Below are 19,591 nucleotides of genomic sequence, written 5' to 3' on the forward strand. Positions count from 1 at the left end.
CAAAAGGAAAGATTTGAAATATCATACATTCCATTACCTATAAAAAAAATAATCGTTTATATTTATCTAAACCTAGGACTTACTGGGTTGAGGAGCAGGAGTCGGCTGAGTGTATGGCTGGTTTGGAATTGGAGAAACTGTAGTACGAACTCCTGGTGCATCTGTCACAACAGATGGATTAGGATTTGGATTGGGACTAATTGTTGTTTTAATACCGGGCTTAAAGGTAGGTCCTGGATTTGGTGTCAATGTAGACCCTGGTGGTTGGTATGGTGGTCTCTGTGTTGTCAAAGGTACTGGTTGAAGTGTAGCAGGGGGGTTGCACTGAATAACCTTACAGCATGGATTACGAGGGTCAGCAACCAAGTTACAGTATGATGGTCTAGGCAGATTTGAGTAATCCTGACACCTGATGTTCAAAAATAAAATATTAAATAGATGAACAGCACATGGGATAGAGGAAACCAAATAGCCACAATCATCAAGGCTGTTCTAATAATACTTCATTTGCAAATACATGTATAAACAAAATAAGAGCCATATTATGTAACAAAGGGGATACCTCTACAATTATTCTATAAAAATATAACAAGACAGGATAGACCTCTGAATTCAATTCAGAGATTAAGTATAAAAAAACTTGGATCTTTCAAATGAAAGAATGACTTTTGATTTAAGACAGAGTAGATTCCTGTTAATTGCATCCTATTCTAGAAATAGCTGTGACAAAATTCAGAGGGTCAGTTGGAATGACCAACATACAAGGTGATTCCAAAATATCACCACTCATTGAGTGGGGGAATCATTTAGAAAATGAACATACTTAGAGAGGCATCTATATTGTCCAGTGTGATCATCCAAACATTCACATTCCAGAGAACATCCATCATCCCATTTCTCCCCTTGTTGATGTTTCACTCCTTTGTACTGGCAGGATTCTAAATTTATCGAACATTGATCATTTAATAGGACTACCAAGTTCCAGGTGTAATTATAAGATAAATAAATTATATTTTTATAGGCAACTTTTTGTTTACTCTAGACAATTACCTGAGCTCAGTAGCAGTTCCAAAGGGTAGAAGTCATAATGTATATATTTAAAAGACATTTGCTCTTCATAGGCAAATAAAATCAAATTGTTAACTACAAAGTTATATATTTACAGTGAAAAATAGCTGAACTTATACTCTTTTGGACTTTAAAATGTGTTTGCTCATTCTAATTGATATGAAGGGAATTGAAAAATGTCTGGTTTTGGGATTATTCAGGGTTGTTTAGACAAGTTTTGGAATTATTCAGGGGTCTGTTTAGAAAAGTTTCATGGTAATTACTTGAATATCCAGTTTGTATTGCTGGAGGTAGTGTGAAGGTGTATGGAGTGGGAGGCTGTGTGGGTTGTGGTGATGGTGTAGGTTGTCCTGGGTAGTATGTAGGTTTGGGTGTTGGTACATATGATGGCGGTGGTGTCAGAACCTTCTGTTCACAGATTGGTTTTTTACAGCATTGGTCATTGGGGTCTGTAGTTAGATAACAACCACTTGGAAGCTGTGGCCATTGTGGACATCTAGTAAATAAAATAAAAAAAAACAAATGAATAAAAAGTTGATTTACCTGGTATTGTTTATTTTAAATACCAGTCTTTATAAAAATCAGATGGAAGGTGATTCATGCATGTCAAAAACCAACCAAACTTAATCTTATCTCTAAATTCAGTAATAGTTACAAACTGCTAAAAACAGTGTCAGTATGTCATTTGGTCTTTGAGATAACAATTATAATGATTGTGTACAAAATTTGCACATTGTTCTTGATTTGGTTTGATTTGGTTGATTTCAGTAGGAAATGAATGTATGATTTTCCTCAAAACACAGATTTTAATATAGAAAGGTCCATTGTTATGTAAAGGTATTGCATATGTACCAAAAAGGCATTAGTTATTAGGTGAATTTTTTATTTCACAGTGAATCTTTTTGACATAGGAAGTATCTGAATTTTGTTTTATATGGACTGGTACTTAAACTGTTGTTCAGGTAATGCAATTCTAAGTTCACTTTATATGTATAGAAAGCTTAAAGAAACCAAAACGTGAAAACATCTTTTCAAGATATTATATACACAGAGCATCTGCATTGTCGTCTGTGTGTAAATGCTCTGAAAAAGTGCTCCATCAGAAGTAAGTTAATAATGAAGTACTGTGTGTAGTAAGGAAGAGATTTGTTATAGGGAGTCTCACATATTCCCATTGGTCGAGATATCAGTAATATCACAACATAGTAGTGAATTATTATCGAAGTCAAATTTTATAAATTGAGAACAAATTAATAGTTCTGTATCTCTTAAACAAAGCCTAAAATCATATTATAATTAAACTAAAAGTTTAAACAACCAATTTGTACCTGTCATCACATCTATAGAATCCAGTAGTAGCATCCTCACAAATACATTTCAGATCACAACCATCATTCCAAGTCTGGCCTTGTTTGAATGGTACACCATTGTACATACAATAGGCTAAAATAATCCCAAAATTATACTGAATCACAAGGTTTATGTCTCATCCATACTGATCATATCTACTGGTAATTTAAGTTTGTATGTGTAGACAAAAAAGTATCTCCACACAATTCTAAGGCTCAATGGGTAAAGTTCAGTGGATCATAAATTCCTGGTAGTATGCACTATTACTTATCATGTCCTAACTACCTAAGAAGTTTTGACAAAATTTGGTGATTAATTAGTTTTGAGGAGCTGTGCTTACAATGCATGACAGTCAGACAGGAAAAAAATGAGGGGAGGATTATAGTAAAATGGTTTCTTGGAGATTTGATTTATAATAAATAATATGGATTCTTGGAGACCTGCTTTCTAATAAATAATATGGTCTGTTGAAGATCTGCTTTCCAATAAATAAACACATATATGTAAGAATCTTCAGCTTCTTTGCTGTTTCAAGCTTTGCTCTGTCAGCTTTGGGAAGGTAAATGCTTGCAATATCTGGTCTAGTACTGACCTGGTTTAACTGAAGGACCAACTGTTTTTATTGGTGGAGGTGTGAGTGTGAATGGATTAGGAGAGGTTGGTGGGGGACAGTAAGGCTTCTTGCAGCATGGGTTGGTGTAATCCACAACTAGACGACAACCAGGCTGTAAGTCAGTGTATTCTACACATCTACAAAGAATCATAACATGTTAGAGTACACCCTTTCATGTTCATTTTCTGAACAGAATTGATTGGTACTTCAGGAAGGTAAATGCTACACCTACCAAAAAAGCTCTAATAGTTTCCAATATTTTTTTTTACAGAAAAGTGTTGCACCTATCTTGCAGAATTACCACCTGAGTCTGTGCAGAAAAGTATCATAAATTGTCAATATTTACATATCAACATATTATGTTACAGATGTCTAAGTGTCATATTGAATTTTTTTAAACAATTTAACAAAAATCTAAAATTGCAAAATAAAAAGCATTAAATATTACCATATAGTGAGTTGTACTACAGGATACTGTTCAGGATACTACAATGATATAAAAGTGTACACTTACTTCTCTTTACATCTGTAGTTGCCCAAGTTATCTAGGCATTCACAGTCATACTGACATCCATCTTGCCATTGTTGCCCTGGGGTGTATGTCTTACCCTTGTACACACAGTAGTTCTCTGAAAATTGTAATCACCTTTATTATTCTTATTTATTATTGGTTACAATACTGGATATTAATGACTTTTGACTTTAAATGCTGAAAGCGTTTCATCAGCAAAAATACCCATGTATGCTGACGAGACTTAAACAATCTTATTTTAAATGAAGTCCATATATTCAATACAAAACCAGTAAAACTGTGCAACAATCACTAAATTGATACCCCCACTCCCTCATTAAATAACATGCACCTTTTAACCTCTAAACTGATTTGGATCAAAATCTAAAAAAAAGAGAATGATGGTGATATGTAATAAAGATTCTGTGAAAGTTTCATTAAATTCCATTCAACAGTGTAAGAGGAGTAAGGGATAAGAAATGCATTCCCTATGTACCCATGTTCAAAATAGACAAAATCCATGTTTTGCTATGTGAAACTCCAAAATTCTGTTGGATCAAAATTTAAAATAGGAGGTGCAAAATAGGCATATGTAGTAAAGCTTCTTAAATTCCATACAGGGATGATGGAAGAGTAACAGATAAAAAATAGGTGCTCACTGCATAACCAACAGAAGGACGAACATCCCTATCACTAAATACCCCCACCCTTAGCAAATGGATGGTATACAGAAGTTCTACAGTGTCAAATTATTTAATTCTACAAAATTTTCGTCACATAAAATTTATATCTGTTGAAAATTGGACTAAAAAATCTTCAAAAAAGTCAGCCTTTACTTTTTGTATTAAAACCATAAAGATGTATGAACAACTGATTATATCTTCATTATTTATCATTTACATGTTACAATCAAGATCAAAGATGAACAAATTTTAAAAAAAATCAACCTAAATTCAGTGTGTGCTCACTAAAACCACAAATAGACAGACAGACAGACAAGCTGGTATTTGTAAATTCCCCTCATATTCTGGTTGCATGGATTATACAGAACAATGGTAGTCTTGAAGTGAAGGTAGAAAGTTTCTTGGTCAGCCAAATAGGCAAGATGTACTATTCTCCCAGACATTCAAAGCTGAAACTAATGTGTTTATAAGTGACAATGAGTTAATATGACTCTTGATGTTGTCATTAGAATTTGCTGATATCAGCCTTTATGGAATAGATTTCCGACTTGTTTGACCTAAACCCAAACTCAACTTTTTTCTCTAATATAAGCGGTCAAAAACTTCCAAAATTTCTGTCTGATATTTCCATCAGTCAGACAGTATTTCATAATGACTGATATATGTAGCCCCAGACTGAAAATATCTGTCAATAAGACAAATTAGGAAATTGATAATGATACTGGTGAACAGTATTGTAGAGGTACTACTCACGTCTGTATACTGGAGGTTGTGTCGTCTGAGGCAGAGGAGATGGAGTTGGTCTGGTCTGTTTGCTTGGTAGAGGATATGGTGTTGGTTGAGCACTAGGTGTCTGTGTGACAACTGGTGGATAGAATGTTGGTGTAGCTGTTGGTTGTACATTATTTGTGTAAGGTCTTGGTGATGGACCAGGAGTGACAACACCTCCAGTAATCAGTCTGGTTGGAATGGTATAGTATTGAGGTGTGGTCTGACCAACTTGAGGTGGGGGTGTACACAAAGGAACCTTGCAGCACAATGGGTCCTTAGGATCTGGCTGCATAGTACAACTAGAGTCTACCTGAGGAAGTTGTGGACATCTAAAAATAGAAACATTTACATTTTTTAACAAGGATGAAATTTTGACATAGCATATAGTTTTTCACAATGAGAGAATTTGACAAATAGCCTCCTATCACATCATTTTAACTGAAGAATACAGTAATTCATTGAAAGTATTCAAATAGAAACAAAAAGTTTAGAACTAATTAAAGTTTAGCAAATTTATGCTGATCCATACAATTAAACAATCATAAAAAAACAATTGCAATGCCCATTTTATGTTTATCATACCTGGAGTTACATCTGTAAACTCCTGTAGTACCATCTTCACAAACACAAGAGAATTCACAGCCATCATACCATTGTTGTCCCTGAGTATAGGCAATGCCTTTGTACACACAAACATCTGAGATAAGAAAATGTAATTAAAGTATCTCCATCTCTTAATCTAAATTGTTTACTACACCACAACTTCAAAACTTCCCATAATAAATGGCAGTATTACTTCCTTTAAATCACTGGCCCTGTGACTGCCTTTAAATCACTGGCCCTGTGACTTCCTTTAAATCACTGGCCCTGTGACTGCCTTTAAATCACTGGCCATGTGACTGCCTTTATTACTTCCCCAGTAACTCATATTTGGGGTAGCAGAGAAAATAATCAAGGGAACCAAGGTTATAGTGGTAATCAAAAGAATGAAATCCAGGGACAAAGACCAGACAAGAAAAACAGACATACACGACAATTGATTTTTGGGGTTTAACGCCTGAGCAGCAATATTTCAGCTATATTCAGGCGAACATGAAGTAACTTAAATCATACATACAAAGTAACAAAAGCATATGAGCAACTCAGACTCCACTAAAAACTGGGAGCATGGATCAGGTGCACCGGTAGGATAAGCATCCTCTGCTTTTCTAGAAACACAGAATTATACACTTTTATAACAGATTGTGACACTACTAGTAGACACTAATATGAGAATACTAGCAATGTAAAATAAAAACCTAAACAACAGAAAAATTCAACATAAAACCAATGATTCAGCTATAAACATTAAACCTATTGATATACAGGGTACACATTCACATGAGACATCAGTAAGTAACACTAACTTCTTTGCTGGGTGGGTACTGGTTCTGGTGTCTGAGATGGTGTTGGTCTGAATGTATATGGTGGATTGACTGGTGGAGTTACTGGTGGAGCCTGTGTTGGTGGACCAGTGTAAGGTGTAGGACTTGGAGTCACTGGAGGAGCCTGTGTTGGTGGACCAATGTAAGGAGTCACTGGAGGAGTTTGTGTTGGTTGGCCTGTGTATGGTGTAGGACTTGGTGTTGGCTTAGGAGTTGTTTGTGTTAGACTGTAACATTCTGGGATTTGACAGCATGGTTTTCTGGGGTTCTTGACCAATCGACATGTACTTGGAAGGTTGTTGTATACTGGACACCTAGAATGAATCATAACAGTTGTTTGTAGATAGAACCAAAAATAATATTTAAAAATCAATGATGTTTTATATAACAAGCCAAGAATCATCAACTAAGTCAACTCTTCTAAATAAGCTAACTTCTGAAACATATCATGATATTGATCTTCAGTAAGACCTACAACCATAATTATCTACGTTCAATATCTACATAAAATTCTATAACACTGATGTCAAATTTTATCACAGAACAATGTAAGTACCACTGAAATTGTTATATAACACCAACACAAACGTTCTTGGCAATAATCATTGACACATCAATCAAAAAACATCTATACAAGGGGTCCAAAAAGTCTCATTTCTGTTTTTATACATGGACTAACTGATATATCTATAAAATATGACTTTATACCTTAAAAGGTCTTTTGATACAGTAAAACACTTGGTCAAATAGATAAAAAAATGGCTTACTTGGGTGAGCATCTGTATCTTCCTTCATTGGCATTGAAACATACACAGTCATAATCACATCCATCTTCAAAGGCTTGTCCCTGGGTGTACTCTCTACCTTTGTATATACATACTCCTACAATATACAACATAATAAGTGATCTTGACAGTTAGAGAATTTTGTACTGAAGTAAGAAACAAGTAAGGATTAAAAATTAGAGAGGTTGATAAATTAAATCCATGTTAGTATTCCGTTACATGATAAAACATTACCTAATTTAGCTGGAGTTGGTGTAGGCTGGCCTGGGATTGGTGCTGGTGTTGGGACATAGACCTGTCCTGTAAACTCATGGACCTTCATGGTTGGGACTGGTGTTGGTGGATTTGTTTGTCCAGGTATAGGAGCTAGCGTTGTTCCAGTACAGAACTGTGCCAAACAACATGGGTCACGTGGGTCTGTCATTACTGAACATCCCTCTGGTACATTAGGATCAAGTGGAGCACATCTTTATAATAATAATAAACCATTACATTTAGTGTATTAAAAAGGGGGATACTTTTGAAAAAAGATTATAATTGACAAATCTTAATGTGGAAAATATTACACAAATATAACACATGTCTTAGCATTTTTTGAAAAATCACTTCAACTTATTTTATGAAGTGATAGCTATAAATGATTTTTAAAGATCACCAAAACTCTTTAAAAATGTAAATTTTACTGAGCAATTTTTAGGTCTTATTAATGCTAATATATCAAAAAGTTTTTTCAAAAGTTTCAATTTGATTAATTAAAAAAGCACAATGCAACAGTGTCAAAACCTTTAACACACCTCTGGTTACAGGTGTAAATTCCTCTGCTGGAATCATCACATCTACACTTGAAGCTACAACCATCTTCCCATACTTGTCCTTGGAGATAGCTTACTCCCTTGTATATACAGTATTCTGTTCAAACAAATATATCAACTATTTATACTTTTCAGAATAAAATGAATAAATTTTTTCCTAAGAGATAATTTCTATTTTTAACCATATGAGATTACTATCCATGTGTTAACGCAAATGAGTAGCATTCATAATTTCATAGTTATCCCTAATGTAATTTGAAAAACGAGAAAAAAAAACAAACACTGCCAGTAAAGACAAGAATAATAAACTGGAAAGAGTGAATAACCTAACTATGATCACAGAAGAATGCCATGATTTAAAAAGTGTGCAGAACTTGTTCTACACGTAAATTGAATCTTAATGCGTTCTTGGCACAATTGATTATATTTTTTTTATTTCACAATAATAAATTGGTTGTCTCATTCTTTACATATATTTTCTCTATTATTCATTGCTATCTTCACATAAAAATTCAATTTTGTGAAAGGCGGATTGGTATGTATGTCGTGATGTTATGGTGGGAGAAAGTGCAAGAGCGAATGAATAAAAGAATTAATTTTACAGTGAGAATTGTTACAAAAATTTTACATAAGGAACAATTGGTATATCACTGCTATCAATATAATAATAGGAAACCCGAGACAGCCTCTGGAACGTTTCCAATGTTATAAAATTATCAACACGCTGTTAGAGAACCTGACATCTTTGTTTAATTGGTTGTTACTTGGTGGATGACTGTCTCATTGGGAATTGTACCATATCTCCTATTTTCATATCTTACTTTTGGACATCTCCATGGTTGTCAGAGATTTCTCTGAGAATCTGACATCTTGCCTTTGGGTATCTCCATTGCTGCCTAGGATTTGTATGAGAACCTGACATTTTACCCTTAGGAATCTCCAAGGCTGTCTGAGTATTTTTTCTAAGAACTTGACATCTTTCCCTTGAGCTTGTCATGGCTGTCTTGGGTTTCTCTGTCTTGAACTTTCAGCAGCTATATGGTTTTAATGTCTACAACCACTTCTTCAGTTTTAACAAATTCTAAGTTGTATCAGCCTAAGTTTACTTAATAATTAGAGTACTGTCATAATTAAGGTATTACTTACGCTGTGTTGGTTGAAGTGTTGGTGGTAGGTTGGTTGCTATAGAATAAACCTTGGTTGGTGGTGGACCAGTGACTGTACATTGTGGTTTCTCACAGCATGGATTGGCAAAATCTCTGACCATAGTACATCCTGGCTTGAGGTCGACATAAACTGGACATCTGTACAAGAACAATGAACATTCTTCATACCAACTTCCTCAAGTTTAAAGCCAGAAATCTATGTCTTTGTGTCACATTTTAATATATTCTTGACTTATGTTCAAGAATTACATTTAAAACTTCTTGATATTTATGTTTTTAACTACTGCCTTGATGATAACATTGGGAAGGGGGCAAAGAACAGAAACATGTGAAACAATAAATAAAAACAGAAAATAATCATTAAAAAAAGGTAAAGAATAGAAAACTCTCAAAATCCCAGCAAAAAAAACACATGAAAATTTATAAATATGGGCAATACCTGATAACCTTTAACATTCTATTTATCTCAACAGTTTGGAAATACATGTTCACTAGTTGATTTAAAAAATTGAAATTAATGTGTAGTATGAAAAACAAATCTAAATTAAAAGAAGAATGGCATTCATCTTAACCTAAGGATAAACTCTTTCTCTAACAATTCACAAATGTAATCAGAGAATCTAATATTAAAATCAGACTAATGGTATGACATGAATTTGAAATAAAACAAACAAGATGAGAAAAAAATAATAATTCATTACTGAAATAAAAATTTGAAAAAAAGTTTTTGTTAATATATATACAACTAGCTTCATCTGATAAATACAAGATAGAAAAAAACAATACCTGTCAGTACAGGAGTAAGTTCCCTTGATCTCATCCTCACACTGACAAGTGAAGTCACAACCATCTTCCCAGATATCGCCATTCTTATAGGCTTGTCCCTTGTAGATACATACTCCACTCTTACCTACAATAGACAATAACCATGGTAACAACACCAACAGAAAGTAACCATGGATACAGGATTATCTTATGCATACTGATTTGCATGAAAGTACAATATTGTCAGATTTCAATTTCCATAACTCCTTGGATCATTGGTATACCATGTAAATGAAGTTCATTATGTAAATGGAAAATTTGTGACCTTCTTATCTTCATTAGAAGATTTCATTATCGTTTTCACCTTTTCAAAAGAATGACGAAGCTTTTAACCTACAGATTTATTTCAATAGTATACCTTGAAAACTGGTTTCCACTCCAGTGTATTTTGCTGGTGGCACCACTGAGTTTCCAGAAGTTCCACCCTTTGTTCCACAAACTCTCATCTCACAACAAGTTGGATCACGAGGATCACGAATTAACTTACAGTCTGCTCCTGTACTCAGTGGGTATTCTGGACATCTAAAATAACACATACAAGTAGTGGGATGAAACAGTATTTCTCATGTTCTACTCCCTATAGATACACTTCAAAAATTGAAGGTAATCATTCTTGATATTTTTTAATAAACAGATATTTCAGATTTTTCTCGAAGTTTACATTGAATTAACATCTGTAAAATTTCAATTAAAAAACACTGGAAATCAAACTTGCTTTCAAGATAACTGAGCCTTCATGCAGATGATTTCCTACAACTCTTTATTTAGATTATGTGGGGAATTTTGACTTCATTGCTGAGAAATTCTTGAAAATTTGTTCAAAAAACAATTATCTAACATTCTTTCCTATTTCAAAAAGAAAATAAATTTCAACATCATTTCCAACATGATATTTGTTCATTGAAAACTCATACTTCTGAAAAAGTTTGCATGATGACAAAAAAGAATGCTCAATGTGATAGGTATGATCTACCTAAGTTAATAACTTTTCGTTAAAGATCAGGTAAGGAAATTTGAGATAGGTAAACTTTAAAGCTGATTCTACTTCAGAATTAGTCTGATAATATACCAAGAGAAACCTATAGATAAATTTACAAACCTGCTGAGACATCTATAGATACCATTCTCAGCATCCTCACAGGTACATCTGTAACTACAGCCATCATACCATGTCTGTCCTTGCTGGTAAAATTCACCATTGTAACTGCATACTCCTATAATGATAAAACTAAAGTATTTTATAGCTGGTCCAATTGGCATCTAGAATTTTGACAGTGAAACAACAGCACTTCAAATAAAAAAATGAGCACGGATAGGTCGGACATGAGAACTTCCAAAAATATTACCACCAGAGAGGCATAAGATTAGAATCCACAAGAACACAGTAAACAATGGTGACCTTTACACAGTTGGAGAAGAATAAGAAAGAAAGAGCTGGAAAATATTGGAAAGACCAGGAATAACACAAAAAGAACTGCCTGAAATAGATTGAGATGGAGAATGACTGTAACTTCACTATGCTCGGCAAGGAACAAAGACGACTTAATCAAAATGTGTAAGCTGGCTTCTACCTATTAGATGTAAACAAATGGTTTACATTTTTTTTGTAAATATTAATACTGAACTTCACTACTAACTAGAAATACTGCAAGAAAACTCACAAGAATTATCTTATACCCTTAAATTGAAATTAAATGTCTTTTTTGTGGTGACCTGAAATTCATTATCTTCAATCATGCAAATATAATACAATACCAAACTTTCCTACAATCTGTAGAATGGTATAGAAGTTGCTTATGAGGATTCAACACTTAAGCCCCTCATTTTGGATTATATCGCTCTCACGTAACATACAATAATTATTTTCCATTATTCTTATCTACATGTGATGCCTAACCTTTCAACAAAGTTTCATCAAAATCAATTGAGCAGTTAAAGAGCAATTGAGCTTACAAGATGTAAGAACAGAATTATTGTGGGACATAAAGACAGACTTAACCAAGGGGTGTAATAAAATTAAAAATAAAACAAAAAACAAATAAAAAAGATGTGTCATGTAATCAATTGTCTTGAAATAGATAGAGGACTCACCTTTCTTAGTTGTGGGTGTGGTCCTAACTCCAGTGATGATATCATATTTTGGAGGAACTCTACATCTTGGAACCTTACAGCATGGGTTTTCTGGATCCTGGATTAAATAACAACCAATTGGGAGGTTGCTGTAGTGAACACACCTAAAGAAAAAAACAGTTAGTTACAGTTCATGTGACTGACACACCTACAGGCACATACCAGTGGTTAACAATTCGTGTTACTGACACATCTACAGGCACATAACAATGGCTAAAAGTTTGTAAGACTAACACACCTACAGGGAAAATCATGCATTTTAGTTAGTGTATCTTACACCCTGAACATAAAAAATAACCAGACTTAACACATATTTATAATGTAGTAAAAATTCTTAAAATTCATGTAGCAAATTATAAGCACCTTTTACAAATTGCGTTAATATAAATTATTCATCTATAGTGAAAGGGGCTATATTTGTTTTACCAGTTACAAGTATTGTTATTTAGTGAATATTTTAGCTTACACACTAAAAAGACATTAAATATTCTTGTGTCAAAAAGAAACTTATAAACCCAGACAAAAAAAATTACCAGTTTTACAATATTTAAGTATCAGAATGATGTCTAAAAAATGACTATGTAACCGTCAAGAATTTCTTACAATATTGTATAGTTTTGTTTTTATCCTCCAACTACATTTTCTAAATAAAACATGTGAAATTTGTCCAAAATAGTTTATTTTTTTTCAGCAATCTTTTGAGCGTGGTGGTCAGCAAGGGCATTTTAAAACTTGTTACCTGTTTCCTGTTTTTGACATTGCTCATAACTGAAAAAGTAACCAAGAGATGCTATTATGCAGGTGAGGAATAGAGCTTTGTGTTATTCGACACCCTTTATTAGTATAGTAGAAAGCATAGTTACAGGATAGATATCATTATATATTACAGTCAAACCTCGGTAGCTCGAACTCCAAGGGACCATTGAAAAGTGTTCGAGTTATCGGGAGTTCAACAAAGTGAAGTTTGTATATTTCCGAAATTCTTTTTCGTTGCCGGTCAGAGTTCGACTTTATCGTTAGAAATTGCTTACTTCCTCCGAAGTTGTGTTAGATCGTAGATCTTTTTCATTCGCTTTCGGAAGATTATGTTGATTTATGGACATTAAAAATGCTGTGTTTTCTTTCAAAAACATCCAGAGTGTGGGTTCATTGGTCAATAATTTGTAATGACTTAAATATTACCTGTAATTAACTAAAATGACACTGATTAATGATAGGGTTTCAGTTTTTCACACCTTTTATTATCCAAGCTGACAAAATTGCCAACGAGTTTGAGTTAGTGAGGGTTATTCTCTAAGATTTATTAATGAACGAACCGACTAGTCAGTGCGAGTTTTTGAGAAATTGAAGTTCGAGAAATCCAAGGTTATTTATATTGATTATATAGGAGAAAATTTTGGTACTTTGAATTGTTCGAGAAATCCTGGGTGTTCGAGCCATCCGAGTTCGAGCGAGTGAAGTTTGATTGTATATACACAGCCAAATGTTTCACATATGATAATCATATGGTGCTCCATCCATGTGATAATCTTATGGTAATCATATGATAATTAACATATGATAGTCATAGGATTATCATATGATTCTCATAGGTTAATTTTGGCTTGAAATCATATGACAATCATGTTTGTGAAAAACATATGATTATCATATGACAATCATGCGATAATCATATGATTATCATATGGTGCTCGATTTACATGATAATCATATGGTACAAATTATATAATTCTCATGTGTGGCAAATTTGCCTGTGTATATGTGTTTATCTTGAACTTGTATTACTTTGTCCTTACTTACTTTTCTACACATGTGTAATGACCTTGTTGTCCGTCATCACAGATACAGTTGTACTGACAACCAACATCCCATTTTTCTCCTACATTGTACCTCTTTCCACCATATGAACAATAACCTGCAAACAATTTTAATAATTATAATGAATCTTAATTGTCTTATCTTTTAAAGTAAGAGTAACTTTCATACTTACATGTCATAAATCAACACTGCAAACATTCTTTTTAAATTAGAAAATAATTTTCTACTTTATACTATTAAATAACTTTCAGCAGTGGGAAACAATGTAAGTATACCAACCAAATTTAAATCTAAAGCTTTTCCCTATCACAATTTATTTTCACACTACAAGACATTAAAATTTACCAATTTACTATGAGAACCATCCACCAACCCAAACAAGGGCAAATCTTAAAATTGGGTTATTGCCCCCTGCAGAAATACATTAATATCTTTCATCCAAATCTACATGTGTATAATGCCTAACCTTCATAAAAGTTTTAAAGATATATACTCATAAGTGAAATCAATCATGAAGAAGATGACCAGAGTATAAAAAAGATATACAAACCTCCTGCAGCAATTTTTCCTGGATTAACTGTGGGGGGAGCTGGTGTGAAGCCAGTACCAATCAAAGGAATGTAGGTTTGTCCATAGTTGTGATGTTCAAGTCCTGTCTTGGGAGAGACAACTGAGTATGTCAAGGCTGCCTGACCAAATGTTGGTACAGGCTGAGGCACCTTGCCGAGGTTGGCATCATATGTACATTTAGGAGCTCTACAGCATGGATCGTTTGGATCTGTGCTCAATACACAAGTTGGTGTCATTCCTTGGTATGTTGGGCATCTTCAATGTAATAAGTAAAATCAACCATATGACAACTTGTACTTTGTAAGGAGTAGAACTTTCCCCAATAACCCTTCATTTGAGTAACAGTATGTTCAACCAAATTTGGTTTAATGATACACTAAGAATATAATACATGTTGTGAAAAAAGTAAGACATTATTTTTAGGTCATCATATTATTCATATGTTTGTCCTAACCCCTGCACACCTATGCTTACGAGTATGAGTATACTACATACCTGGCTCTGCATGACATTTGACCTTTAGTTGCATCAACACAGACACAGTATTTAGAACAACCATCCATCCATGCTTGGTTCTGGGTGTAGACCTTTCCATTATACAAACAACCATCTGTAATACAAGAAATTTTAAAATTACTACTGAAAGTTTATACAAACATCAATGAGTCCAATATTAGAATTATAATTTTGTAAGATTTCAAAACTCATACGAGGAAGATGATTCATTCACTAAAGATTTAAAGAAATCATTACAATTATCATAGCCAGTACAATTATATAAGATGTGGTGATTGCTGAGACCTGGTTTAACATACTATCCTATAGAACTTGGTGTTTACTGTTACATTTTATGGTGTTTTTGAATCACAGCTTTACATTCCATCATTCCTCGCACGTTAAAGAACCCTTCTGTGGCATTAAACCCCAAAAATCAATCAATCAATCATTATATATTATTTGTCTATTTTAAAGTGGCTCATTACAAATGTCATATCAGACAAACCACAAGTAGAATTACAAAAAGCTGAATGATGGTAGGTAATCAGCCTGTTGCTTTGATTTTTTTCTTTCTTTTTGTTTTTGTTTTTTTTTTAAGGGGGGGGTTGTTATTGGGTCAATATTTTCCACACACTATAGTAGCACATTACAAATTCTAAACATTTTTTTAACAGTTTTCATTATCATTCCAAGAAAATAGTTCCTCATAACTCACTGACCCCCTGTCTATAGGACAATAAACAAGCCAGTACTCACCAATTGTTGGTGGCATGATACCAGTTCCAGTGAGACTGCCAGATGATCCAGGTGCTGTGGGTACAGCAAAGATCGAACCTCCAGGACTCTGAATGTGTATGTCTGTACCTCCTCCGAGGGAGTAACTAGTCATGGCAGAGGTGAGAAACACACCACCACTACACTGAGCATGAGCACAACATTCACCATTCTGTTTCACCATTGAACAACCAGATGGCAGGTTAGTATATTTAGGACATCTGTAAAACAACCAACAATTCAAGTGTCGGAGGTATTTTAGGTTCAATATATTAAGTGAAGGAATAACAAGTAGAATTTTGATCCATCAATAAGAAAACAATTCAAATTTAATTTAATATAAAAAAAAATATATACTGTAAACATACTGATTTTCACGGTGTACTAATTTTTGCGATTTTGACAGTGGACAGATAACCGCAAAAAATAGTACACGCGAAAATGATTTTTAAGTATCACTCCAGCTAAGAATCATGCAAAATGTAATTATTGGGTAAAAAGCCTACATATTTTTATTTTTGATATTTTGCTTGAATTGCCATAGTAAACAGAAATTAACATTCGGTTTTTCATATATCCCGTGTTCTCAGGAGATACAAATTATATAGAATGCACTATAGATTTCAAAATTAAGGGAGATAACTATGTAAATGATACTCAAATACAAAAGAATCTATTGGATTTTCAGTGTTGATTATCTCCTAAGAGCAGGCTGATTTGAATGAATAATTACTCATTTCATAGTATAGACCCATACAAAAAGTTAATTAGAAAAATAAAAATATTTAACCTTTTTTGGGGTGTATCACATTTTTCAGATTTTGCATGACTCTTACAAAGACTGCTACTGAACACTAAACAACACTAATCATTTTATTGAAACTGTGAAAATTGATACCAGCAAATATGTTCACTTGACAGAATCCGCAAAAATTAATGCGTTTACAGTATATTACTAAAAGATTATGCTATGATAAAGAAGTGTAATCTATAAACTAAATCTCCAAAGAAACAACCACACTTCAGCAATATCACAGCATTTTATACAGCCTCAATCTGTTATTGATATTCTTTCCATTGCCTGAATATAGCTGAAATATTTTCTGCTCAGGTGTTAAACCACAACAACCAATCAATCGATATTCTTTCCATTATCTTTCAACAAGCAGCATGGAAGGTGGTTTGCTAGAAGCAGGAAATGACGACATTTTTCCTTCATCCCTGGTTTAAGTGTGTGTGTGTGTTTGTGTGACCTTCAGTATTTCACTGCAACTCACGTGTTAACACATCTGTAATATCCATATCTAGCATTTTCACAATGACATCTCTCACTACATGATGGTGCCCAAACTTCTCCTTGTTTGTATGCCTTACCAGAATATACACATCGATCTGAAATAAAATACATGGCTTCCATTAACTACTTCTCAATACTGTAAACTTAGAAAACAATGTGTTCATTCAGCATCTAGTTCTTTTTAGTAAATGCTACTTTCCTTTCAGTACTTAAACCTCTTAGAATATACCGTATAGCAGGTAATTTTCACAAGGTTCCAAATTACGCTATATTCGCGAGGTTCAGGGAATCGTGAAAATAAAAGATCACCAAATTTGAGTCCTGATATTTCACAGTTATCCCCCATAGATCAAATCTTTCATCTACCCCCGGTATCTGGTGTCTCAATTTCGTAAATTATAACTTCAGGGCTTTTGGATTATCGACAAGTGAACACTTTTTAAAACTATCTCATACATGTAGTACTCTTTACTATCAGAAATTTTTTGTCGTTTGAACAGTCAACATGTCCTTGTTGAAATTTTTGACAAAAGACAAAGAAAAGAATCCAATTCCTGATGGACCATAATTCAATCAAACTAGGGACTTGTTAGACAGTGCCAAATCTCTAACGCCATCTAAAAGAGGATCATAAAAAACGTATTCTCCAACACAGAAATTTGATAATGGGAAATATGCCACCCAAAATGGTAAAATATTCTATATCATCATACTCACAAATCCTGAGCTTGTTTATTTATATTAATTTAGATTGTTTTATAATGATAGTTTACAGAACCAATCCATTTATGCAGTAATCTTTTTTTTTAATTTCAGAATAAATAAATCATCATTTAACCATCAATTAAAATTCAAAACAAGGTTAATTATGTGGATATTGTGTTTGGTATAAGGAACATATTTCAGAGGATCTGTTTATACAACATTATGGTCATTTATACTTTAGGCTGTATTTTATGAAAATGATTTATAACTTCCTGAAGTTTGATATTTTAGTACATGGGTAATATATCTACAATCCATGTAGACTGTAATTTGCAGTCAAGACTGGTAAAAAAATAACCATGAGTCTATGAAGATAAACACCTCTTTAAGATACTCATGAAGGAAAATACTGAATTATTTCTATGAATCATATTTTTCTTCATCCTAAAAATTGTAACATTATGTTTTTTAGCATTCACATACAAATTTAAAAATATTTTTGTTATTTTTTTAAGCAATCTTACAAAACTGTCATTAACCAACAATGACCTCACACCAATTGAATGCAATAACCTACCATTAGGGCCTGCTTGTTGTGTACTTGGACCTAAAATGACCAAAAAAAAAGCATGTCAAACTTTTACTAAGGTCTGAGGGTCATGAAACTGTCAAAAAGGCCAAGAAGCTGAACAGCTTCCTATATAATTAAAAATAAACAAAAAACAAAATGCCATTTCAGTTAAGACAGATTAGTTACTCATAGAAAATTGTTTTAGCAGTAACAAGGCAAATATTTCAAACCACTTCTACAGTCTAACTGCTATAACTCCCTCATGGAGATCTCTACAACTATATATTACTTTGTATTCTGTTTAAATGATGATGCATTTGTTACATTTCACCATATTCATTCTTTTATCCATTAAAGTTATTTTAATTAACATAAAGTTGAAACTTAATTGTACAGCAGCAATAAGACATATTGATGTGCTTCAAATACCCTTAAAAACTAAACATTCTGTACTCACAGAAATTACAAGTATTTCTGCAGTTCTTCATTGCCCAATCCCTGTATGTTGTACAGACATCACTGCCGTAGTTAGAGCAGGTCACTAGATCCAGACAGGGTCCAGTAACTGGAGCTGTCATACCTAAATATTATATTTGTTAAGTTAAACAAGGTTACCAAGAAACTGAGATTGATGCATGTATACCAAAATAGAAAATCAATGCTGACTTAATCCACTACCATCCACGGGGGACTAATTTTACAAAATTTAATTATCTTAGAAACACACGTAGCTTAAAAAAGTACTATCTTTACCTACTCTTTAATCAATCAATTAAGGTGCACATAAAACATGTGTTTTACCATAATAACTTAAACTAAATAATGTTTATAACTTTTCTGTCTTGTTTAATAGAATATATTCCTTTCAACTGTACTTGTTGTATACAGAAAAAAAAACAATTAAAATGCCAGTTAGTTACTACTTGAATTAACCATTCCAATTTACATCTAGACAACATGTAATCTTCTCAATGAAGCTTTCCCTCAATGAAGAGACGATAAAGGTACCTTGTGTTGAATTATTTATTCCAAGAACAGTCCTAAACTGTCTCCAAATGGTACAAAACACTTAAGAATATTTTTGTTTGTATCTGATAGTGCAAGTGCAGCTGAAGACAATCTGATATAAAACCCCACTGATTTGTGGTCTAAACTTTGAGCAAAATCTTCTGATCCAAGTTTCAAGGTTTATCATTAATATGAACTGTGAACAAAAGAAT

At 33.3% G+C, this 19,591-nt stretch overlaps 1 protein-coding gene across 2 annotated transcripts in view; it reads right to left on the bottom strand.

Annotated features, from left to right (window-relative positions):
* The window catches only part of LOC148616380 (uncharacterized), a 75,997-nt gene that overhangs the window by 47,160 nt on the left and 9,246 nt on the right, over positions 1–19,591 (bottom strand). For both annotated transcript variants that reach the window (XM_088583359.1, XM_088583360.1), the window contains exons 13-36: positions 18,829–18,951; positions 18,378–18,407; positions 17,076–17,190; positions 15,781–16,019; positions 15,022–15,136; positions 14,507–14,781; positions 13,939–14,053; positions 12,100–12,242; positions 11,108–11,222; positions 10,367–10,530; positions 9,970–10,093; positions 9,164–9,321; positions 8,000–8,114; positions 7,440–7,672; positions 7,188–7,302; positions 6,403–6,734; positions 5,579–5,693; positions 4,979–5,325; positions 3,546–3,660; positions 3,011–3,168; positions 2,397–2,511; positions 1,332–1,564; positions 824–938; positions 84–409 (exon numbers count right to left, since the gene is read on the bottom strand). In XM_088583359.1, the coding sequence (XP_088439485.1) occupies positions 84–409; positions 824–938; positions 1,332–1,564; positions 2,397–2,511; positions 3,011–3,168; positions 3,546–3,660; positions 4,979–5,325; positions 5,579–5,693; positions 6,403–6,734; positions 7,188–7,302; positions 7,440–7,672; positions 8,000–8,114; positions 9,164–9,321; positions 9,970–10,093; positions 10,367–10,530; positions 11,108–11,222; positions 12,100–12,242; positions 13,939–14,053; positions 14,507–14,781; positions 15,022–15,136; positions 15,781–16,019; positions 17,076–17,190; positions 18,378–18,407; positions 18,829–18,951 (4,035 nt within the window). The remainder of the gene's footprint in view (positions 1–83; positions 410–823; positions 939–1,331; positions 1,565–2,396; positions 2,512–3,010; positions 3,169–3,545; positions 3,661–4,978; positions 5,326–5,578; positions 5,694–6,402; positions 6,735–7,187; positions 7,303–7,439; positions 7,673–7,999; positions 8,115–9,163; positions 9,322–9,969; positions 10,094–10,366; positions 10,531–11,107; positions 11,223–12,099; positions 12,243–13,938; positions 14,054–14,506; positions 14,782–15,021; positions 15,137–15,780; positions 16,020–17,075; positions 17,191–18,377; positions 18,408–18,828; positions 18,952–19,591) is intronic.

The sequence above is a fragment of the Perna viridis genome, chromosome 5, assembly GCF_037379345.1.
Source record: "Perna viridis isolate PV_CMFRI_1.1 ecotype Kerala chromosome 5, ASM3737934v1, whole genome shotgun sequence".
NCBI lineage: Eukaryota > Metazoa > Mollusca > Bivalvia > Mytilida > Mytilidae > Perna > Perna viridis.